Source organism: Juglans microcarpa x Juglans regia, chromosome 6D (assembly GCF_004785595.1).
Source record: "Juglans microcarpa x Juglans regia isolate MS1-56 chromosome 6D, Jm3101_v1.0, whole genome shotgun sequence".
In the NCBI taxonomy this organism is placed as follows: domain Eukaryota; kingdom Viridiplantae; phylum Streptophyta; class Magnoliopsida; order Fagales; family Juglandaceae; genus Juglans; species Juglans microcarpa x Juglans regia.
In genome coordinates, this window is record NC_054604.1 from 2,509,628 (window position 1) to 2,535,419 (window position 25,792).

General features: G+C 35.9%; 2 protein-coding genes across 2 annotated transcripts; one reads left to right on the forward strand and one right to left on the reverse strand.

The window, feature by feature from the left end:
* Positions 1-1,972: 1,972 nt before the first annotated feature.
* LOC121234570 lies at positions 1,973-3,183 on the reverse strand. The gene is made up of 2 exons (XM_041130539.1): positions 2,602-3,183; positions 1,973-2,305 (listed from the first exon to the last, which is right to left on the reverse strand). Exons 1-2 carry the CDS (start codon positions 3,181-3,183, stop codon positions 1,973-1,975), a joined length of 915 nt encoding a protein of 304 aa, XP_040986473.1.
* A 19,256-nt stretch (positions 3,184-22,439) lies between these two features.
* On the forward strand, positions 22,440-24,955 carry LOC121233962 (LOB domain-containing protein 25-like). The gene is made up of 2 exons (XM_041129746.1): positions 22,440-22,805; positions 23,881-24,955. The coding sequence occupies exon 2, from the start codon at positions 23,886-23,888 to the stop codon at positions 24,429-24,431; it is 546 nt and encodes a 181-aa protein (XP_040985680.1). The 5' UTR covers positions 22,440-22,805; positions 23,881-23,885; the 3' UTR covers positions 24,432-24,955.
* The last annotated feature ends 837 nt before the right edge of the window (positions 24,956-25,792 follow it).

The window sequence follows — 25,792 nt, forward strand, 5'->3', positions numbered from 1 at the left end:
CTCTTGGCTAGATTTTGTTTAGTAGGGAGGCAATCATCTACAGCTTTCCACATGAAGTTTTTCACCACTACAGGTACATCCATCTTCCATATAGCCTTCCATCCCACTCCACCATTTTCCCTGCTAGAAGATTCACCTTTACACCTTCTCTTCAGTTCCATATCCAAATGATAGGCATTTCGAACTGAGAAAATCCCATTATTTGTGAAACTCCAAATCTGTTTATCACTACCACCCTTCCTACTGATGGGAATTGATCTCACAATCTTAGCCTTTTCTTTTCCCAATACAGCTTCTAACACTTCCTCATTCCACTGTCCCTTATCTATGAACTCTTCTACCTTAGCCATTTCATCTAATAACTGCACAGGAGCTTGTGATGGTCGCCAAGAAGCCCAAGAAGGTATCCATTTGTCTTTCCATACCCTGATTTGTTTCCCATTTCCTACCCTCCAAATCCCCCCTTCTTTAACTAGCCTTAAAGAGCTCCACAATCCTCTCCACATGACAGAAGGACACCATCCGAGTTTTGAGGACAATAGATCATCTTCCTTAAAATATTTTTCTTTTAGAATTCTAGCTGAGAGAGACCCAGGGTTAGTCAAGATTCTCCAACACTGTTTAGCCAACATAGTTGTGTTAAAGCTGTCCATATCCCTAAATCCCAAGCCACCTGCTTGTTTTGCTACCCCCATCTTTTCCCAGCTTCTCCAATGTGTCCTTTCATTTTGTGTGTGGCTCCACCAAAACCTTACCATCATAGCAGAGATCTACTTGCACAACCTCTTAGGAAGTTGAAAAACACTCATATGGTATGTAGGAATAGCTTGAATAACAGCTTTTAGAAGTACCTCTTTCCCAGCTTGTTATAAAAATTGATTTTTCCAACTACTCAACCTCTGCTAGATCCTCTCCTTGATCCCTCTAAATGCATTGTATTTTGACCTACCAACCATTGTAGGCAGACCCAAATACCTTTCACTATCACTGCACAATCTAGCTCCCACCACTTCCAATAATTGCTTCTTCACCTCCTTTTTTGTATTTCCACTAAAGAAAATTGAAGTTTTCTGGTTGTTCAAGCATTGACCAGAAGCTGCCTCATATGTTTCCAAAATCCCCTTCATCTTCATCCAGTCACTCACACTTGCCTTGGAAAACAGAATGCAATCATCAGCAAACATCAAATGGGTCACAGATGTTCCTCCTCTAGTAACTGTAGCCCCTCTTAACTCCCTTCTTTCCTCAGCTGCATCAATCATACTACTTAGTCCCTCAGCACATAATACAAACAGGAAAGGGGACAATGGATCCCCTTGCCTCAAACCCCGTGAAGGCACAAAGGACTTAGCTACTCTCCCATTCACTAGAGTAGAATATGAGACAGTAGAAACAACAGCCATAATCCACCTCACTCACTAATCACATAAACCCATTCTTCTCATTATTGTTTCCAAATAAATCCACTCAATTCAATCATAGGCCTTTGACATGTCTAACTTGATTGCCATGCTTCCCACCTTGCCTTTTTGCCTATTTCTCATTGAGTGTAACAGTTCATAAGCTATCAAAGTGTTATCAGATATCAGTCTTCCTCTAATGAAAGCACTCTGTTGATCAGATATGATTTCTGGCAAGATCATCTTCAACCTATTTGCTAATGTCTTGGCCACAATTTTACACAGAACATTACACAGACTTATAGGTCGAAAATCACTAACTGTGATAGGTTCCTTAACCTTAGGAATTAAAGCTATAAAGGTTTGATCAATTAACCTCAAGTCACTACCTCCTCTCAAAAACTCCAATACAGCCAACCACACATCCTCTCCTACTACATGCCGGTATTTCTGGTAAAAACAAGCTCTAAATCCATCTACTCCTGGAGATTTATAAGGCCCCATCTGAAACACAACTAATTTCACCTCTTCCCTTGTGAATTCTCTTGTTAAAAGTCCATTCATCTCACTACTCACCCTAGATTAATAAACTGAGTTCCAGCTTCAATCTTCTCCACCGATGGACCACTCGAGGATAAGACTTCTTCAAAGTGTCTCTTAAAAGCTCCTTCAATACCTTCCTGATCCTTCAAAATCCTACCAGATAAATCAGAAATCTGAATGATCCTACTTTTCCTCCTCCTTTGACTTGCACAAGCGTGAAAGTACTTGGTATTCCTATCTCCCTCTCGAAACCAACTCCTTTTAGCTCTCTGTTTCCATTTTACATCTTCTTTCTCTAGCAGCTGGCCCACTTCACATTTTAACCTCTTGACTTTCTCACACTTGCTTCCATCTTCCACCTCCTACAGCCCTTTTAGTAACTCAATTTTTTCCTTCAGCTCATCTTCTTCTCTCTTTTTTTTTTTGTCTCCCCCACCCCATCAGCTTAGTGCTACATGTTACCAAAGCCTTCTAAATTCTCTCTAAAGAGGTTTTTCCTTCTCTGTCCCTTGCCACTCCCCCCTCACCACCTCCTCACATTCCTCATCTTTAGTCCAACAAGCTTCAAAACGAAACATCCTCTTTCAGTTCCCCTTAACCTGTTTGAACAAAAATACATTACTATGGGTTTATGGTTTGAGCATCTAGCAGGCAGCACCTCAACCTTCACTTCCTTAAACAGCTCCTGCCACCTACCATTTGTTGGATATCTATCCAATCTCTCATTGACAAAAGTACCTTCTGAATGTCCATTGCTCCATGTATATCTGTCACCACTATAACCCAGATCATACAATTGACTTGTCTCTATAGCCTCCCTAAACAACATCATCTGACTTTCCTCCCTTTGCTTACCTCCCCATTTCTCCATCTGACAGGTTATCTCATTGAAATCACCCGCAACACACCATGGGACTTGTCCTTCTGGTTTCAACTGCTGCAACAATTCCCAAGAGGACTTCCTTTTTGCTGTCTCGAGATGGCCATAAAACCCTGTAAATAGCCACCTCTTTCTCAACTCTCCATCCATCACCCATGCATTGACATGCCATCTAGAGTAATTTACAATCTCCACTTCCACCTCATCCTTCCACAATAAGGATAGTCCCCCTCCATTCCCAACAGGATCTACTACAAAACATTGCTCAAAACCCACTTTCCTTCGAATGCCTTCCACCCTTTTTGTGACAATCATAGTTTCAATAAGAAACATGATTTTGGGCCTCTTCTCCTTTGCCATAGAGCAAAGGTCTTGAACTGTCCTAAGGTTCCCAAGCCCTCGGCAGTTCCAACATAGGATACTCATTGGGATTGGTGGGGCTGATTCACAGCCACCACCTCAACATTGTAGAGCTCAAAACCTTCTGCTTCCTCACTGCTTTTAACTCTTTTGGCTTTTTTTTCATTAATATCTCCCTTCCCATTTGTTTTTTTGTCAACCTTTCCCCCTACATCTTCCCCTTTTTTCTGTTTACCTCTTGCCTTTCTCTTCCACCTCCTTTCTCTACACAGTGTACCTTCCATCCCATCAAATACCAGCACCTCATCGATCCCAGTAGCCTCCATTTCCTCTCTCCCCTTTTCCCCTTCACCCTTAGACCTATTCCCATCAACCTCATAGAGTTCCCAAGTAGCCTCATTCAAGATTACCCTCCCACTCTCTTCCCTAGCCACATCCTCTTTACTAGTTACCACCCTCACCTCCTCATCCTCTTCATTTTCCTCCCTCACTTCCTCACTCTCTACATTTTCCTTCCCCTGCACATCTTGTTGGTTTTCCTTCCTCTCCTCTTCTTCATCAAACACCCTCTTCTCCCTAAAATTTCCCCGAGGCCCCCCACTCGCTCTTAACCAAGGACCAAACTGGTTCTTTCTGTCACCAGTTAGATTCTTTGCTAGGACACATCCCTCCGCCCCATGAACTATACAGCCACATTTAAAGCACATCTTGGGAAGCTTCTCATAGCTAAAGGGCACCCACAGCTTCTGCTCATCCACAATTATAGTTCTTCCTCTTGCAACAGCCTTCCTTAGATCTACCTCCACCTTTACCCTTAGATAACTTCCCCAACCAACATCATCCTTGGGTGCATCAACCTCTTCTACTCTCCCAAGGGAACTCCCAATCTGCTTTCCAGTATCATATGTCATGCAAGATAGATGTAAGTTATGCATATGTACCTAAAGAGATACCAGATCAAAATTAATTTTAGTTGGTTGAGTCAAACCATCGAATGGTTTCAATACGAACATTAGGTTATCGAACAGCCATGGGCATCCATCCAGTACTCTCCTCTTATCCCCCGTATTTGCAAAGGTAATAATAAACATGTTTTCACTTATCTCAGTAAACATAGGTGGTCTACTAACCTTCCATATCTTGATCATCGTTGCTCTTACCACCTCCTTACCCTTCGTACGATTCGAACATATTTTCCCAATTAGGCTACACTCTCCTCTGCTTTTCACCTTCCCCGAGCCTCCTACATGTACATTGATGGCAGTATTCTCCTCCTCATTCAGGCTCAGCTTCTTCCAGACACTCTCCAGATCTTCCACATCCCCACCCCATTGTACCACTCCCATGAAGAGTAACTTCACTACCCACCGCCTACGGTGGGACTGGTTGCTTCTCTTCCTTTCCGCGCCCTCAGGCAGTTATAGAGAGAGAAGACTCATACTTTTTCCGCTTCTTAAATGTTATCCAGGAAAGGCCTAGGATGTGGTGAATATAGAGCTGATCATTTAATTGAGGCATTCCTCTTCGAATCAGAATGATCAGAATCTTTTGAATAAGGAGAGAAAAATTGCAGATTGTGAGCCTAGAAAGCAACCTCTCCGGCAGATTTTCTAAGCTTTGCCAAATCAAGTAACCATGCAGATCAGCAGTGTAAGCAAGTTATCTTAGGGTCCTAAAATTGCAACTTCAACAATTAGTATAGAGTAGAGACCCTATATAAGCAATTTATCTTCAATCGAGCCAATAGAAAACCCAATTAAATTGTTACATCATATGGATTACGAACATAGATAATCATGTTTTAGGACCACTAATAGCAATTCTCAGATACTAGCTCTAATTATCAGCCCAAAACTAGCCTTTAATCCATATTGAAATCATGTAAAAAGGGAAACAAATATAAACTAAAACGGAATAGATTATCTCAACCCAAACATGACCTCATGTTAAATGAATAGAGCCACATAATTTATTTAATAAATTATCTGCGTTAGATTGGCTTAATATGACTTGAACATGATTTTTCGAATGATTTGACATATATAAACGGGTTCATGAGTTGATTCAAGTAATTTATTCGATGTGATTAACATAATTAATGCATACCTTATATATGCTAGTCGAAACAAACAAATACATGATAATAATATATAAGGGGGTTTTTAAGGTTTGAGATCAAAATCATGGTCAAATATTATATATATATATATATATGATTTAATTTTGAGTTGTACAGGTCATCATAGTTTATGGGCTTTAGTAATTAATCCATTTATTAACAGGGTTTGATTGAGTCAATCCATTTTGACTCAAATGATCTTATAATTAACGCTTAGTGATAACTCTTGCTTTTATGTTGAATTTGTGTCGGGATTGTGTATCTTGCATGTTAAATATATATTATGCATGTACTGCCAATTTAGCAGTGTCCTTAGACTTGGAGTATACTCTTGTGTATGCATGGGACGTACATGTCATAGTATAGTTTTTGTAATCTACGTACGTACACAGGCTATATGCAATGAGTAATACTATACATCTTACTCTTATCTCACTATGTAAGACGTGACGTGATCACACATTTATCATTATTGAGTGATGTTTTTTTTTTTAAAGAATAAATATAAAGATTGATGGACAGTGACACCTCATCATAATCGGATTAAAGTTGAATAGTAGTGTAATACATAGAATTTTCCATTATATTATTAATTAATCATGATGTGCAGCCTCTTTAATCTTCTTTTAAACCCAGTCACGTGTACCACAAAATAGAGACTAGTCTCTAGATCAACTTATAATGCACGTACTACAACAAAAAAGACCTTTTAGGACTATTTTCTTTTAGAATAAAATGAAAATCGTCTCAAAAAGTGAGATTTAAGGACGAATTTCAAATTTTATCCCAAAAAAATGACGGAAGAACGATACCATTCGAACGTGTTCGAATGGGATTATTAGAGACGAAATATTTTGTCCCTAATAATGAAACCGTTCGAATGTAATGTTTTAACGTTCAGACGGTTAAATTTAACTGTTCGAACGTATATTTTGGCGCGTTAAGTAATATTATGATAGCGAGAAATTGTTCCATCGTTCGACCGCACAGTTTTAACTGTTCGAACGTACATTTTGACGCGTTAAGTATAATTATTATAGCGGGAAAGTGCATTACGTACGAACGTACAATTTTACCGTTCGAATGATAAATTGGCACTATTTGAACGTGCAATTTGGCGTGTTAAGTAACATTAATGTAGCGGGAAATTGATATACCGTTCGAACGTACAATATTCACCGTTCAAATGATGACAGAATTACTGTTCGAACGTTATTTTCATGGTTCAAACAGTGATAATATATTTTTTTTAGAGAATTATATTTATATTAACTAGTAATTATAAAAAAATTATCAATTTAATTATAGGCATAATATCAACCAATAATTAGTTTAGAAAATATAAACTAATACTAATTCATAATTAAATACTGAATTTACAAAACACTAAATATTGTTCATTCTAAAAACAAAATAAATAAATAAATAAAAGATAGAAAGTACTAATTCCCCAAATCTTTGCACACTTACTCGACTGCAGCCAAGCATTCCTCTATCTGTGTCAGTTGAGTACTGATGGTGACCTAAGTCGCAGACATGGCATCAAGCTTCGTACGTAACTCAGAGATGGTACTAGTAATCTCTGTACGAAACTCAAACACAGCAGAACGGACCTCCATATGCACTGCATCGATCAACGCTGATGTCTGTCCGCTGATCGCTGCACGCACGACCTCGGCCATGTCCTCACGAGTAGCACTGTGTACTAATACCTCGGTCTGTCTGGATGTCCCAGCGGCCGATACTCCATGATCTCCCAGCTGTGCATCTCTCTGAGAATCAACCGGGTCTGGAACATGTCCACGAAGACGCAATCTCGAGTGTCCCGTGCTGCATGAGAGGGTGGTGCTGTTGATCGGTCCCATCGGCTCCCGTTTACGCTCGCAACATCAGGCACAACACCGGCAAATAGCAAAAATCGGGTGATCAGCATCCCGAATGGCAGTATATCCGTCGAAATGTACCGAGACTCTGATCGAATCCTATCGAATATATACCCCACCAGGTCGTTAGAAATACCACGAGCGATCTGTATCATAAATTTCACCCGGTCAATGCCAACCTCTGTCTTGTGCTGCCGAGGGTCAATATTATTGGCGATTATCAAATTCAGGATCTTGAAGAAAGAAGATAGATTTGCCTGCGTGATGCTCTTCGTCCCGTCATACGGGGGAGCATCTGGACCAACAACCAAATCCCTCACCTCATGATCAGCAAGGGTATCGACCTCATCTATATAAACTGGTGCCTCCTCCTCAGCTGTCTCCGCCTCAGCTGAAGGATCAGACTTTCTAGGCACCACGTTCGGATATGCATCTGGCAGCCTACGAATACCGAGATGCTCAGCGAGTCCGTCCAGTGAAAATACAACTGAAACTCCTCAGATAGAGATCCTATATGACCCTCCGTCATCTGGGCTAGTACCACCAAGCTCTCTATAGAACTCAGAAACAATGTCAATATAGGAGACGGTCTCCCATGATTCCTCCCGCTCCTCTAAGATAGGTCCCCAACCACGATTGCTGAAGACTGATGGCAGGGAATGACCCTCCCAGACAAGACTCTGGAAGTCAAAAAGCTTCATTTGTCTACTGAAACAGTCCTCTCCTTGCGTGGACTGATTTTAGTCTCAACTGGATTGCGTCGCTTACGTCCCGCCCTAGAAGAAGACATTTTAATCAACCTGAAATTTACAATTAAACAGTTTGTCAATACATTGATTTAAAAATATAATAAATAACTAATCACTAAATTACATAAGAATAGTAATTTAATAAAGTGAGACATTGTGAACAACAAAAGTTTATAAAAATAATATCACATTATTTAATATTAATTAGATTAATATTAATAGAAATTAAATATTTAACAAGATAAATTTCTATATTAATTTAATTATAATATAATATTTATTCTCGTAAAGATTTAATAGAATTACAATATGAAATAAAAAAATCGAGCATTACTAATTTTACTAAAATTAATTATTCCGTTCGAATGCTTAAAATAGTGATCGAACGGTATGCAAACCTGTTTGGCTTGTATACCGTTCAAACGTATAAAACAACATTCAAACGGTATGCGAAAATAACTCAGCACCTTCGCTGAGTCGACTCAGCCATTGAAATCCATGGAATCCTTAGATTCCATCAATTTTTCAACAAACAAATTGAAAGAAACTTATAAACCTTCATACAATGGATTTAATCAAATCTACGTTGAGTATTGATGCATAAATTGTTTTATCCTAATTTAAACAAATAATCCCTCAAAAACCTAAATTTAAACGGTAAAATAGTTAGAAAAATAGCATACCGGTGCTCAGAGGAAGAGGCTTCGACTGGGTACTGTTCGCGGTGGCGATGGTAGCTTTAAACGACAGAGATGGACGGTTCACTTGGAGAAAACGACGTTTTGGATATAGTTCGAACGTCCGTGAAAATGACGGTTCGCGAGAATTTATTTATGCAATACCGTTCGAACGGTATACGTCAATACATTTAAATTTTATACTAATATTTAAATATATTATATTTTAGTTATAGTCTAATTAGATGACACTATATATGACACTATATATATGTTATATATATAATCTAATATATTAACATATGATACTATATATGTTATAGTCTAATTAGATGACACTATATATGCTAGTACTGTAGATGACATTATATGATACTATATATATATAGTCTAGTATATTAACATAATATATTTGTGTTATAGTCTAATTAGATATATGACACTATCGATTATATATTATAATATGATATTATTATGTTACTAAACTATAGTATCATCTAATATGTCTATATATATTAATGTTGTTCTTTTATTCGAAGATATAGTAAAAAAAATATTAATAAACATTTACCAGACCGTTCAAACAGTTAAAAATAAAAGTTATAACGGTTAATTTTCGAGCGGGAATAATTCAGTAACATTCGAACATACTATTTATATGTTCGAAGGCGAAATGTTAGGAGAAAATTTTTTTCCGCTAAATATTTTCACGTTTGAACGGTTAGTAAATAACCGTTCGAACAGGAAATCTTCTACAAAAACACGACAGAACCTCACAATCTCGCTCTCCTCCAGCGCACCACTCTCAGTGTCTTACGAAACAGATCACCCCCTTCGCAAACCAGAGCCATTCTTCCTCAAACTAGCCCCCAAACTCAAAAAAGTTTTTATCTCACTCAATTATTCTCGGATTACTACTTGTTGGGGAGCTCTTTCGCACAATATATAATCTACTCCTTGCCTTTTCATCTCCAAAAATTTAGGTATACCTTTTATATTCTCATGCATGGTTTGAATATAATATTTTTTAATGTTAAAAATTTGTATGCTCTTAATATTGTTGTTTGTATTGCTGTGAGTTTTGCGATTAATGGTGTTTTCGATTGTTGAAGACGACTGAAATTTGGAATGAATACGTTCAAACGGGTTAGGATTACCGTTCGAACGTGTATGTTATGTTCGAACATAATTTAGCATCATTTGAACGTAAACATTACATCAATATATTTACATTTAAAATACAAATATATAAGGATAGTTGTAAATTATATGTACTACTAAATCTTTAAATTAAAATAAAAATAGTTAGAATTTAATAACACTTAAATAGTTAATTTTAAATTAATAAAATTAATATTTAAATTAAAATACTACTAAATCTTTAAATTAAAATACAAATAGTTAGGATTTAATAACACTGAAATAGTTAATTCTAAATTAATAAAATTAATATTTAAATTAAAATACTACTAAATCTTTAAATTAAAATAAAAATAGTTAAGATTTAATAAAACTTAAATACTTAATTCTAAATTAAAATACAAATAGTTAAGCTTTAATAATACTTAAATATTTAATTCTAAATTAATAAAATTAATATTTAAATTAAAATACTATTAAATCTTTAAATAGTACCTACTAATTATGTTTTTGTTGTATTGTTGTATAAATAATATGTTGTTAATGTTTGACATATGTTAGCATATCTTGCATTATTTGTTTATCAAAATAAACCTTAGACCCGTTCGAGAGTTATCAATCCAGATGAATGCTTGATTGATAACTCTTGAATTGTCCAGAGTGGATAGTTTGGGATTGTAAGATCATTCTCGCAAACTATGGAACTATATCTGTTGTCGTCCAACATTATGATTTTGGTAGATTCATCCATTGTTTTCCGGATATGCAGTTTCGGATATGGTTCAACGACGTGTTAATCGTCAACAGTGCACACAACCAAACGAGCATATTTGGAGAACTACGGGGAGATGCTGCCGAAATTTTGTTGGACGTAACAGATAATAGATCATAGTTTGGCAACTATGATCTTATAATCCCGAACTGGATAGGACCAACTACCCGGTGAAAGGTGGCATACTCATTGATTGATACATGATACATGGTTGTTTGCTGATGCACACGTGATTGTTTGTAATGAATATAGTTGGCTTGTATAAGAGTTGGATGAGAGTTAGCGATTGATTGTGTCAGAATTACAATGTATAGGCTGAAGGTGTTAAGAAATTCTTGGAGTTCGCATTGGGTACATGCGATAGTGATGGGCGTATCAGATGCCCATGCAGAGAATGCAGGAATTTGCGTTCTCATAAGATAGACTTAGTGAGAGAGCATCTGTTTGTCAAATATATTGATAAGGGTTATACTGATTGGGTCTTACATGGCGAACCATATCTAACTTCATTTGAGACTCCACATGAAAAAGAAGAGATCGATGAAGATGTACAACTAGAGATTGTTGGAGATGAATACGATGAGGATATGAAGTAAATGTTTGGTGACATCGGTTTGAGAATGTTTATGGATGAAGGTGACATGGACACATCAAGCTCAAATAATGGGGGCCATAACACTTTTGCACGCTTGTGGAATGATTCACAGCGTGAGCTATATCCAGGATGCATAAGACACAGTAAGTTGTCATTTACCATAAGATTGATTCACATAAAATCAATGTGTCAATTATCTATTAAGGCAGTTAATATGTTACTTGAGTTGTTTAAAGAGACACTACCGACAGACAATACTTTACTTCATAATTTCTATGAAGCAAAAAAGTTGAAACGAGGACTCGGATTTGATTACAACGTAATACATACATGTAAGAATGACTACATATTATTTTGGCGAGAGAATGAGCAGTTGAACGAGTGTCCTATACGCCACGAGTCAAGATGGATATCGGACAAGGCAAATGTTCTGCAAAAGGTCGTATGCCACTTTCCATTGATACCTAGATTATAACGATTATTTATGTTATGCGCAACGGCTGTAGACATGACCTGGCACTCATCAGATAGAGTAAGGAACGATGATATTTTGTCACATCCTGCTAACTCCCAGGTGTGGAAGAAATTTAATCAGGAACACCCACAGTTTGTTGAAGAATCGCGTAATGTAAGACTTGGGTTGGCAACAGATGGATTTAATCCGTTTGGGAATATGAGTACTAGTCATAGTACTTGACCAGTTGTACTTATGCAGTATAATCTACCACCGTAGAAGTGTATGAAATATCCATATTTCATGATGAGTTTGCTCATCCCAGGTCCGAGGTCACTTGGAAATGATATAGACATACACTTATAGCCATTGATTGCAGAATTGAAAGATTTGTGGGAGAATGGGGTTGTCACATTTGATTCATCAATAGGTAAGTCGTTCAAGATGCATGCTACGATGTTGTGGACAATAAATGATTTTCCCGCTTATGAAAATTTGTCAGGTTGTAGTACTAAGGGGAAAATGGCATGTCCAACTTGTAACAAACATACCAAATCTGAATGGCTTACGTACGGGAGGAAATTATGTTTCATGGGTTATCGTCGATTTTTACCTGGTGACCATAGATGGTGTGGAAATTCTAGAATGTTTGATGGAACTGTTGAATGGGGCCAACCTCCACCAGATTTGTCTGGCAAAGATGTACTTGCACAATTTATAGATGTTGGTTGTAATGAATTTGGTAAAAAACAACGAAAAAGAAAACGAGCTACGAATGAATTGAATTGGACAAAGAAGAGTATATTTTTCGAACTCCCGTACTGGTCGAAGTTAAAATTGTGGCATAGCTTTGATGTTATGCATATTGAAAAAAATATATGCGAATCCGTATTAGGAACATTGATGTTAATTGAAAGAAAAACAAATGATACAATAAACTCAAGGAAGGATTTGAAGCGGTTGGGAATAAGACGAGAAATGCAATTGCAAGAAAATGGTTCGTCTGTCTATATGCCGATTGGGTGGTATATATTGTCAAGGAATGAAAGGGTTACATTTTGTGAGTGGCTAATAAAGATAAAATTACCGGACGGTTATGCCTCGAATTTAACAAGGTGTGCGAAAACAAATGGTTGAAAAATAACTAGATTAAAAAATCATGATTGTCATGTCTTCTTACAACGTATCTTGCCTATTGGTATCCGTGGGTAGTTGACCAGAGATGTGCTCGTGGCTTTGACTGAATTGGGTGCATTTTTTAAAGACTTATGTGCTAGGACGTTGAATGTAGAAGCTTTGAATCGAATGGAACAAGAAATTGCCATAATATTGTGTAAGCTAAAAAGTATTTACCCATCGTCATTATTTGACGTCATGGTTCACCTAGCCGTTCATTTGCTACGTGAGGCTCGACTTGCAGGACTAGTTCAATATAAATGGATGTATCCCATTGAACGATTTCTTGGAAAGTTGAAACGTACAGTGGGTAACAAGGTCCGTCCAGAAGGATCAATTGCAGAAGCATATATTGACGATGAGTGGCATACCTTCAGTTCCAAATATTTCCACGGAGTTGACACTCGGTTTGATAGGCCTGAAAGAAACTTTGATGTTGACCTAGCAAGACAACAGAATATGTTTTTTGTGTTTTCCCAACAAGTTCATCTAATTGGTGCAATGCATGGTTATGACTTGTGTGGAAGAGAGTTCGAGAAAGCTCAGTGGTACGTGCTGAACAATTGCCCTGAGATAGAGAACTACTTGAAATAAGTTATAACTTTTTCTTAATTTAAATTCGCTCATTTACTATTAAAAAAGTCTAAGAATATAAATGATTTGTAGTAATCATCAATTTCAGTGATCATATTAACGTGCTCAAGGAACTGGGAGTAAATGATATAAACCAGAAACATGAAGAGGAGTTCCCGAGATGGTTTGAAGAACGAATAATGACATTACATATGTGTTACTCAATAACCAATGAAAAAATATTAATTTCAATTTTGATATAGTATATGCTTTACTCAATATGTAGGTTGTACAAATGCATGCGAATAATCCAAATGATATATCGGATGAACTGTATGCATTGGTGCGTGGCCCATCGAGACGCGATGCTCGATATTCTGCATGTATTTCTCGGGGAAATAGGTATCACACAATGGATCGAGATTGTTATAGGAAAACCCAAAATAGTGGTATCCTAGTTGAATGAAGTCATGATGGAGAAAATATTGATTTCTATGGGGTTATTGTCGATGTAATTGGAATAAAATATTTGGGAGAGCTTGCGGTGTATCTGTTTAAGTGTGATTGGTGGGATTTAAGCAATTCTCGTATTGGAGTTCGTGATGATGAATATTTTTAAGTGTTAATACATCAAAAAAATGGTATGAAGATGATCATTTTATTTTGACTTCTGAAGCATATCAAGTATTCTACTTAGATGACCCGAAGTTAGGAAATCAATGGCGAGTAGTACAAAAATATTCTCCAAAAAATATATATGATGTTATCCCTCAGGCAGAAAGAAAAGATGAAGAAGAAGATGACTCATCTACTCAAAAAGCATACCAAGAGAGTCAACCTGTTTTAAATTTGTTTGTGGATTTGAGTCAGTATGAGATGATTCCATTAAATAGAGAAGATATTGAGGCTGAAATTGTTGATGAGACAGTTGAGGAAAATATTGAATCATTTGAAGTATCTACAGATGATGAGAGCAAATTATCAAATGAAACTGATACAGATTATGATTGACCAATTATGCTTTAACATTACACTTGATGACAAATATTTTACTTATTGAATGTATCTGTAGTTTGTAATTATGCCACTAAAGAGAAAGGAAGTTCGCAACCCATCTCCACCTGTTCCTAACTCTCCTTCAGACTCACCATTAGAGATTGACTCTACAGAACAAGGTAAAAATCTAATACTAATAAAATTTATTCATCAAGGTCCTATAATAGACATATAAATGAAATTAATTACAATGTTATATTTTATAGAGTCTACAGTACAATCTTGTCAAGGTCGATGCACCACTAAAGGGGTGACATTGGAAAAATATTGGAAGGTGGGTAAGATCAAGGTTAACATTCTTGACGAACATACCGGGAGCAAAGGACAACCAGCAGCTTGGCTTGCATCGCATGTAGGTGCTCTTACACAAACTTACGCACCTTTGGCAACGACTTCATGGAAGAAAGTCCCCCAAGATGTTAAAGAGATTATAAAAAAGCGTTGTTTGGTAATGTTTAAAACATTGATTTAGTAGAATAAATTTCTATATTTTATTTAAATTTAGAATATTATAAATAATAATGTGTTTGTGACTATTTTTTTCAAGGATGATTTCGAATTAAATTTTGGTTGGAGAGAGGAGCGTAAGACTGTGGAAGAGCTTATGGGTAATGCATTCCGCAAATATAAGGCGAGGGTGTCATGAGCATTATAATAAGTTTGAGAAGAAGGAAGATGCATGCCAACATCCTTTTCAGGATGTCCGACCTTCTGAGTGGGGAAAACTTTGTGACATGTTTGAGGATCCATCATATCAGGTATAATTAAATTTAATTATTTTACTTGTCCTATTTGTCATTTCGCTTCATAATATTTTCAATTTCTTTGCAAGAGCGAAGTTCTATAAACAAAACAAATAAATCAAAATTGAAGATTAATCATCATGCAAGCTCAAGATCTTTCCATCACCTTTCTAAGAAATTGGTATTGCTATTTCTTTTATTGAATATAGTTAATTATTTAGATGAATCATAATGACTTTATATCTTAACACATTTATTGTAGCAAGATTCAGATACTAATTATGATCTGACAAAATTATATGCTGCATCGCACACTAATCGTAATGGAGAGTGGACTCATCCTGATGTCCGTGAAAATTATGTAAGTATTATAACCTGTTTTAATTAAATATATTAGAATATTTACGACGATATTAATTCTTTATCTTATATATGTCTAGGATAAAATGGTTGCCCTATGTGCTGAATCTGCGTCAGATCAAAATTCCTCAACAAGTGATATTGATATTTTTACACAAGTCCTGGGTCAACGATCAGGATATTTGAGGGGTTTGGGTCGTTGTGTAAAGCCTTCTCCCTTTTCCTCTTCTTCTGGGAATGCATCTATGACTTCTATAGCGCTAGAGAATGTGAATTTTAGAATCGAAGAATTGACTGTAAGGCAGCATGAGTTAGAAGCTCAATTGGCAAAACAAGCTGATATGGAGATACGCCTCAAACAACATGAAGAACAATAAGAAGAGTTTAGAAGACAGATGCAACTCCAAATGCAGCAGCTTATGCAACAGTATAGGCCTCCAAGCAATTGATGGCTTTTTGCGTACAGATTTTGGGATTATCTATTTATGTACGAACAATGCCCGTCTCACTGTTATTTATTTAGTTCGCACTTATTATAAAACTTTTGTGAGTGTTAAACAGTTTCTAATGTATTTTTTCAAATATTATGAATGTCTATTTGATTTTCTATTATTGATTTAAATAAAAGACATTTCGTTCGAACGAGCAAAAACGTTCGAACATCAATAGCGTTCAAACGTTAACATAATGTTCGAACGCATTTTATGTTTGTAGAGTTCAAACGATCACACAACGTTCGAACGTCATTTATTTTCGTCGTGTTCGAATATAACTTATACCGTTCAAACCCATATACCGTTCGACCTGACCGTTTAACGTTCGAACACAAAGATAAATTCATACCGTTCGAATGAATTCATATTTGTTCGAACATATTTCGCAATCGTTCAAACACGTCACTATTGTTCGAACGTAAAATTGTTTCCGTTCGAACGATATTCTGGGACAAATTTCGACCGTGATAAAAAGAAATTCCCGTTCGAACAGTTTGCTTTAATTTCGTCCCAAAAGATATTTTTTGGGATGAAATGGTGATTTTTGTCCCAAAATACCTTTTGGCACAGCGTTGTTAGAACGAGCTTGGGACGATTTTTTTTTGTCTCAAAAACTTTTTTGGGATGAAATGGTTATCTTTTGGGGTGAAAATTTTCATCTTAAAAGACCCTTTCTATTGTAGTGATGGAAAAGAAAGAAAGGAATTTGATCTGGAAAAGTTTCCAAATCTGTTGTGACGAAAATAATTTTCTTGCGACCAAAAATTTGATCCAAAAAAAAAAAAAAACATTTCTATATATTCATGTAGCTAGCTAGTGAATATGCGTTCCCATGCTGCTGTTGCTGATTGAGTCTGAAACCACGTACCATCGAGCCCACTAGGGGTAATGTTTAGAATTTATTTTATTTTTTTTTGTATATTTATTAAGATTATATTATAATATTGTTCTATATAGTTTCTATATATAATTTGATTCAAGCTTAGGGTTAGAGTACAGAATCAAGCAGATCATTAATTATAAATTACATGAGTTTGGGAACACAAATTAAATGTATTTTATTTTCATTTATTATTTTATGAGTAATTATAATCATAGTGATTAATTAGTTTTTCTTAAGTTTTAAAAATCTTGATAATATATAAATTCTGCTTTAGTTAATATATTTCATTTAACATATAGTGAAATGATTGTTTGATTATTCTTAAATTGCTTTTTTTTTTTTTTTTTTTTTTTTTGTTTCTATATGTAGTTTTAATTTCAACTCGAAGAAATCAAATAATGAACTAGAAAACTTTTTTTATTGGTAGAAGCCTCACGCTCCTCATACATCATTATGGTGGAGATAATCGAAGTCGTGAGTTTGTGGTCATGATTACCTTAATGAAATTAAATAAATATATAGGTGTAAGATTAATTTGAGGCTCATAATCTCTACATATTCTCAATGCAGTCAATTTATATATAGGTCTCCGAGAAATTGGTTAGCTACCTCTTATTTGTTTCTAAGTTTAATTCTTCCTATTTGTAGGTCAAAATTTATGCCATGCAGGCCAGAAGACCAGTTTCATGTGAGGCTGCATCATGATTTGAAAAAGGAATTGATCGTTTTTTTTGTGAACTTATTCTTTCCATGACTCCTCTTAACTAAGAGATCCGAAAGTAGAATGAATCCAATTACTTATATATCCTTAAGTTGGTCTATTACTAAACTCTCTCTCTCTCTCTCTCTCTCTCTCTCTCTCTCTCTCTCTATATATATATATATATATCCTTATAAAAGAGTATAATTATGAAAACTGATCCATTGATTATTTGCGAATAGGGAATATCAAGAACTTTTCATTCCTAAGTAATGCAGGAGATCATTCTCAATTAATGTACGTTACATACTATATAATATATATATACATATATATATATATATATATATATATTCAAAGGTCCAATGCAAATAAATTATGATAAGCTCTCAAGCCTTAGTGCCCTTTCAATTATATATGCCGGAGGTTGCAAATCAAATGAATGTAGTTAGAAATGTTTAATTTCAAAGCAATAGTACTCGTGAGGGACATTGAGAACTAATTTGAAGGTGAGAGCTAGCCGTTTCAATATATGATCATCGATCATGATCCCAAGTATGTCAACTTCAGCTAGCTAGCGAGTTAGCTTTCTTTCATTCTCCAGTCCCCCAACCCCCGGCCCGGCCCTCTCTTACACAGTAACCCTTATCCTTTGGCTGGGGATAGATGAGTAGGGGACAATGACCAGGAAAGAACGGTCGGAGTGACAAGGACTAATTAGAACTATTAACAAATGGTGGGGACAGCCATCTCTCCTTGTCAAGGTCCCCACCCACGGTCGACATATATTGCCTACTCGTGCATGCAGTGCCCAAAATGCAACCCCGGCCGGGCTTCCTACCTTTTTATTAATTGCATAACACCTAGTGATCGTCATACACACGATCGACCTCTTTCCCCGGCTTGCAGCTAATTGTATGTATAATATCATGCATGTATAAATCAGAATTACCCGAACCATAGTACGCCGCGTAGGTGCTGCCTCATGGCCGAATTTGAGTCCTCATGTGCCCGGGGCCCCCCATACTTGCTTTTCATCGACCATATGTATGTATGTATGTATGATCTTTAATTAGACGACAATTACAATATTATTAAATCCCCATCTATTAATTACTAGATAGTTTTGTTTTTTCATAAAGGAGGGAGTGGAATGCGTGATCATACAAAAATTTCATTAGTTACAGTGATTCATGTAATGCTGCTCGAAATTAATAAGTAGAGATAAAATAAAAACATGGATAACTATATAACCATAGATTCATGAAATCCATATTTTTTTGTCGAGGTCCTCGATGGATTGGCCGGCCACCTCGACCCACTACTGTTTGTTGGTTTAATTATATATATATATATATATATATATATATATATATATAGATTTATATGAATTAGGTAGTTAGTGATGTCGGATAGAATAGTGATTATTCTGCATGCTAGTTTCAATAGATAATTTACATGGAAGAAAGACAAGAGAATCACCGAAAATATAGAGAAAACGACTTTGATGTTCAATTTAAAATTGTCAATATCCAAGAATGACCAAATTAACCAACTCACAAGCTAGGCTGTAATAACTGGAAATTGACCATATCAGAATTTTACCAAAAATAGCAAAATCTCAATAATCACACCAAAAATAAATACGTAATAAAAGAAATAATTTACCAAAAATCTAGCCCAAGTTAAGTTCAAAATCACTTCCTACAGCATAATTAATAACTAAAAATAGAGATTCAGATGGAAAAATAGTTGAATTTTGCCTCGAAAATGATGCACACCGAGCATATATAGCTTGGTGACCACGACGTGCGTGCTAAAAAGAGCTTTTCGAATTAGGATTATATGCACAATTCTAATATCCATTGCCACAGTTATGACTAAAATATCGAAACGTGCCCAAAACTGTCACAATTAAGGAAAGATCACGATTTCCTACTATCATTGTGCTGATCTGCCACGTCAAAGTATTTCAACACAGTCAACATACAATCTGACAACTCAACATTATCTGATTTAGATCCTCTACATAGCTAGTTAATTGTTTGCTTTTAAATTACATGAATTACACATGATGAAGTCAGCAAGCAATAAAGATGGAGTAATTTCTTGTTTTAGTAATGGAGGCAATTGACAAGATTCAGTAATATATATGATTGTAGTTTAAAACTTATTTACCTTCATCATGAGATGCCTTCAGAAAAGGCGTGAGATATTACAACTTTACCAAACTAATTGATATCACGACTAAGTACCATTATAACCGGCCTAGATCAACATTGCAACGACCTCAATGACTCTACCTTAAGTACCTTTCTTATATAGCCTACCAATTTCATTCATTGCCATTGTGTACACACGTCACAATCATGTTGTCACCTCCATCGATTGGGGATCATAAAGTTGGATCCACACCCGTGATGGGAACCTTCAAACCATGCATTGATCGATCATTAATTAATGGATTCCCTCCAACTTTCAGACTTGCAATTGAACTATATATTGGCACACACATGATCATTAATTGGTATTGGCCGTGTCTACTTAATTATTTTAGGATGAAATATACATTCTCGATCATAAGGAGTTTCTTAGAGATATTTTTTTCAAGAGAGTAAATACAAAGTAATTTTTATACTCCCACTTAATTAATTAGCATCTACGCATGCACAACTACTACTTACATATATAATATCTAACCGAAATTAGTATATATCCTGAAAAATGGTTAATTATATTTTGAGTCCGTTGGAATCACCCAAGACAGAACCTAATCATATTCTTGTATTTCCAAACAGAATATTCACTATAAGAAAACTGCTTATTTGCGACCAGTTATTTATAGCGAAATGACTATTTCCTGTTAAAATGAGTCTGTTTTATCGCAAATAGTCATTTTCGTTGTAAAAGAATGATCACAAATACTTTTTTTTTTTTTTTTTTTTTATAGTGATTCTAATATATATACTTTAACCCTAGGCCTCATGCTGGCCTTGATCAGAGTAAATACTTGATAATCAACTTAATTATAATAAATATTGGCTGTATGCTTTAAAATGACGGTTTTCCTTGCTTTATGATCTCATGACATGACTTAAGTTGATAGGAATATAAAGCTAGCTAGGTGCTTGCTGATCAGTTGCAATGAAGAAAAACTTCTGAAATAACAAAAGATGGCAATTATCAGATTTGATTAATGTTACTTTAACAGCTAGCTAGCTCTGAACAAGAAATATATATATATATATATATATGATTTAATTTTGACTGAATTTGGACAAGATATATGGTTCCTATACATTTATAGCAGCACTGCAGGTTTCAGTACTTGCGGCTTTGCTGAACCAATATAAAAAAGATCACAAAATTAACAACAGCAAAAAAACCCCGTTCTTTTTATATAACTTCGCATTTTGTATGAGATTTTCCTATCATTAATATATTAAAAAAAAAAAATCAGCTACATGCACAATATCTATATTGTGATCCGTCACTGAAACAACTTATAAGGAAAAGCTAGCGAGCTGTCCATCTTTCTGAGATTTTCTAGCTTTCATGATCACTTTCTCTCCTACTCCTCGCTTCCTCTGATGCTACTTTATTTAATATAGTTTTGGGTTTTTGGTGGTGATCAAGGCCTGCTTTTATACGCTTGCATGATGTTAGCTAGGGTTCTAGCTTATATTAATACTATCTCAGTATGCATGGTTGAGAAAATTTACTAGTCCGTAGAATATTCATGCATGTGACACACACACCCAGAGTACATTGATTCCAACTCTGTCAAAAACTTGTTTATATATTTGAATTATTCTTCTTCAATATGTATGCATCAATAGAGTACTGCCCCCAGGCCCCGCGCGCATCTTCAGAGTTTTGAAGGTATCCGGAAAAATATTATTGTGAATTATTTGCTGTTGTTTGATTGCTAGCTCCTATATATATATATCAAGTGGTATTCTCTTTCTCTCAAATAAGAAGTGGGAAAACATTATGTCAGGGATGCTATGCGTTGATCGATATTTAGAGAATATTTATTACTAACCTGATTAATTAGAATAATAATAAAGGATCGAGGTACTGCAATATCATGTATTAATTAACTACATACGTACGTACATGCCATGATTCTGGATTTATTTTGAGCAACTTTATACATAAATTAAATGTATACTCATGATCATCTCCATGCATGATGTATTCATGACACAATCCTAATTTGGGTTTCCTGAAGAGTGGCTCGATCTATCAAATAATTGACAGAGTACTACTGCTCTATTACTTATATCAGAACGTCTATATGTATACTCATTAATTTGCAGCTAGTTGCTGATCCTTGCATGTATTTCTTTCATTGCTACCATATATACTCGCGTACGATCGCAGAGAGTGGATTAACGTACGTACAAGATTAGCCTCATGTACACACACACACACACACACACACACACATATATATATACATGATATATGTATACCCTTATTAGATGTCATGAAAGTAAAGTAGGGTTTTAATTTTTTAAAAGTTCTTATATATAATTGTAAATTATATAAACCGAAAGGCACATGGTTGTTATGGTTTTAATCATGCCTTTTCATATTCATATTATATTATATTTGAGCTATTATATATATATATATAGACTTGTTCTTTTTCATTTTCTATTGGACTTGTAAGACAAAGTAGTGCAAATTGCAGCATAAAGTCCCATATAATTAATTAATTAATTAATGATATAGTTAGAGTGTGTTGGGGAAGCCGGGGAAGACGGATTAATTGTATCGAGAGGATCATTAATTAGTTTTATATTTCTAATAAACAGTGTGTTTGTTGATCGACGGACGAGAAATATATAGGAATTAGGACATGAGAAAGGGAGAGATCCCCACTCGCTTGATATTATTAGCATGAAGGTCAGAGTCATTCCTTTAGTGTACCTCCCATTTATTACCTTTGTCTTTTGCCTCCATTCCTTCTCCATCCACTAAATGCACTTTGCCTTGCTCCTCCACCATTTCCTTTTGTCACTGAATTTTGCAGCTATCTCTGATCTCTACATCCCTCCAATTAGGGTTTCTGGATCCATAGACGACTCACCCAAAAAAAAAAAAATCAGTGTCCACATCTTTCCTTTGCTAAGGCTACTTTATCTTTGGAGGACACTAAACAGCTTTTGAAATAGCTCTAGCAAGGGAAAAGGTGGTTCCCTTTTTATTCATTTGATCAAGAAACCTAAATCACGAACAGGTAAACATATGTCTAGCTTCTTTCAGCTTCATTTCTATGTTAATAATTGTTTTTCCTGTTTTTGTTTTTGGGTAAGCTAAAGGGTAAAGAGAGACTAGATCCCTCTTCTTAGAGAGTTTCTAAGTTCATATATACCCCAATAAGCTGTGTGAACATAATTACATCGAGTTGCACCAGTCAGATCCTACGTTCTACCAGTTATAAAAGGATACAAGCACCATACCTTTCGAAACATATTTTCAGCTCAAACTTAACTAGAGTTCTTCCGGGAAGAGAGAGAGAGAGAGAGCGAGAGAGAGAAAGCTAAACCAAGAGATCATAGAACGGGGAAACCGAGAATTGAGGAGTTTTATGTAGAACGCCAAGCTAGCTGGTATGTGGTTGTGGTAAATCCTGCCTCTTCGACTTGTTTGTTGTAGACTTCAGAGAAGAGAAAAATATAGAGTGCTAACAACTAAAATTCTTTAAAATTACGAGAGAAAAGGAAGATAATATAACTAGAATATTGATCATGATCAGGAAGCTGTGACAGTTATTATTTTCCTCATTTACGCAGGTATGCATATATTTTCTTAAATATGTGTATATTTTTCTGTGTGGGTGTCTGTGTGTCTTTGGGGGGGGGGGGGGGGGGGGGGGGGGGGGGGGGGGGGGGGGGGGGGGGGGGGGGGGGGGGCTGTTGTGGCGGATAGAGAGAGTAGTGGTTTCCAGCAGCAATTTCTTCAAATCGGTGTTCAACTAAGGAAAGCATGTATAAATTATGGGATGTTTTGCTGATCTTTCCCTAGATAACCCTAGCACAGAGGTTGTTGGTGACTCTAATAACAGATAACATAATATTAGGAAAGAAGAGGAGGGGAATAAAAGGGGTGCGATTGGGTTCTAGTGCTTGAAATCTTTTTTTTTTTTTTTTTTAATTAGCAATTGCTATACTCATAGAGAAAGATTCTCTTTAAAAAACTTAATAAATAAAAATTGAATATATTACTCTGAAGTAAAAATTAAAAATTAAAAAAAAAAAAAAAAAAAAAAAATACTTAATGGGTTAATTACGACTCCAATCTTCTTGGTGCAGTGAAAATGGCTTCATCCAGCTCCTACAATTCTCCCTGTGCTGCCTGCAAGTTCTTAAGGAGAAAATGCATGCCAGGTTGCATCTTTGCACCCTACTTCCCACCAGAGGAACCCCAAAAATTTGCCAATGTTCACAAGATCTTTGGTGCAAGCAATGTGACTAAGCTCCTTAATGAGCTTCTCCCTCACCAGAGAGAGGATGCAGTTAACTCTCTCGCCTACGAGGCTGAGGCACGAGTAAGAGACCCCGTTTATGGCTGTGTTGGTGCCATCTCATTCCTTCAAAGACAAGTCCAAAGGCTCCAGAAGGAACTTGAAGAAGCCAATGCTGATTTGATACGTTATGCTTGCAATGAGGTTCCAACGGCTTTGCCTCCACATCCCGGGGTAAATAATATGGCTCATGCTAGTTCAAGACCAGTTGTGCTTAGCAGTAGAATATTTGGTAATGAAGGAGGATCAGGGTTTTATCAACCCCCTTACTCTCTTCCATGGGATGACACTTCCCCAGCAGGAAATTTCAACGAAGGAGGCCAGGACGGAAGTATGTGATGGAAATAAGAGTACTTTCAATAAGGAGGAGGCTTTTCTCTCTATGAGGTATCATGGCCTGAAGAAACGCAAGCTCTTGGTATGGTATATTATATATTTAGCTCAGTTTTCTAGCCTGTTCGGGTTAAAAAAAAAAAAAAAAAAAAACAACCTTAGTAGTCTAGCTAGCTAGCTGCACATGAACTCTCGTAGCTAGATTACTAGCTATATTCTGATGTTTCCTAGTAATTTATTTGGTGGGCTTTAAGTACTGCATAATTATTCTGTTAAATCCAAGAAAAACACTGTGGGTGTTTCAGTGTCGAGCTCGGGACCTAAATAAGGCTGAAGAACATAGAGTACGGCGTGGCTAAAACTTTAGATCTCTTGTTGTGTTATTAGAGCAGCAAGCTAGCTATGGCATGCGCATGCCGTGTTGATGTGTTTGTCAATGTTTGTGTTTGATAATAAATGGTAATTATTAGTTGAAGATCTTTTAAAAGGATTCTCTAGCTAGCCAAGTCTATGGCTTTAGTTCTGTTTTACCCTATATATTCTCACCTTTGCTTCTACTTTGTTCTTGAGGACCACTGTCCCAATTTCTTAATTTATACATCAAATCTGGTTGGGCTGATTGATAGCCATTGCTTTCGAGAGAACCATAGGAAAGATGTAAAATTGAACTCAAAGTTGCACTTACTTGACCATTGATCATCTGTTGCTGTACACAAACACACACACATATATATTTTTTTATCAAATTGATGTGATGGAAATCACTGATATTTCATTGCAGAAAACCTAGCTAGAAAATGATATACATATATATATTACCGTACGTTCATAGAAGTTCAAAAAGAAAATGATATGAATCAGTGGCGCTTGACGTTGACGTATCAATGAGAAAACTTGCAGTGTTTTCCATAGTGAGAATCTGGTTATTTTGTGGGGTTCTAGTTCTTTTTGTGAGACTCAGCTCCACATGCATATTGTTTTCAAAAACAGCAAAAATCTAAAACAGTGATTCATCACAGTCTTTGTCCTCATTGGATACAATCGATAAGTCGTTTCTCTACCATGAAGAGTCTTTCAGCTTTTCCTTCCCAACCCGTTCACTATTAACAAGCATCCTCCAACACTCCCCAGGCAGAAGGTACAGTGAAATCTTAGCCAAAATGTCACCCACAGTAAAACCCTCTATGCATTCACAGTTGCGCACACGCATTCTTGTCTGTGCATGTGTTTATACTTTTCTGTGTATATATATTATCTTGATCAGTATTATATTTACAAAGGAAAACATTACTATACTCTCTTTTTTTTACATCTCTATTTGACTGCTGATATTTTTTTTTTTGACTTAATGATTAAGAAATTGATTT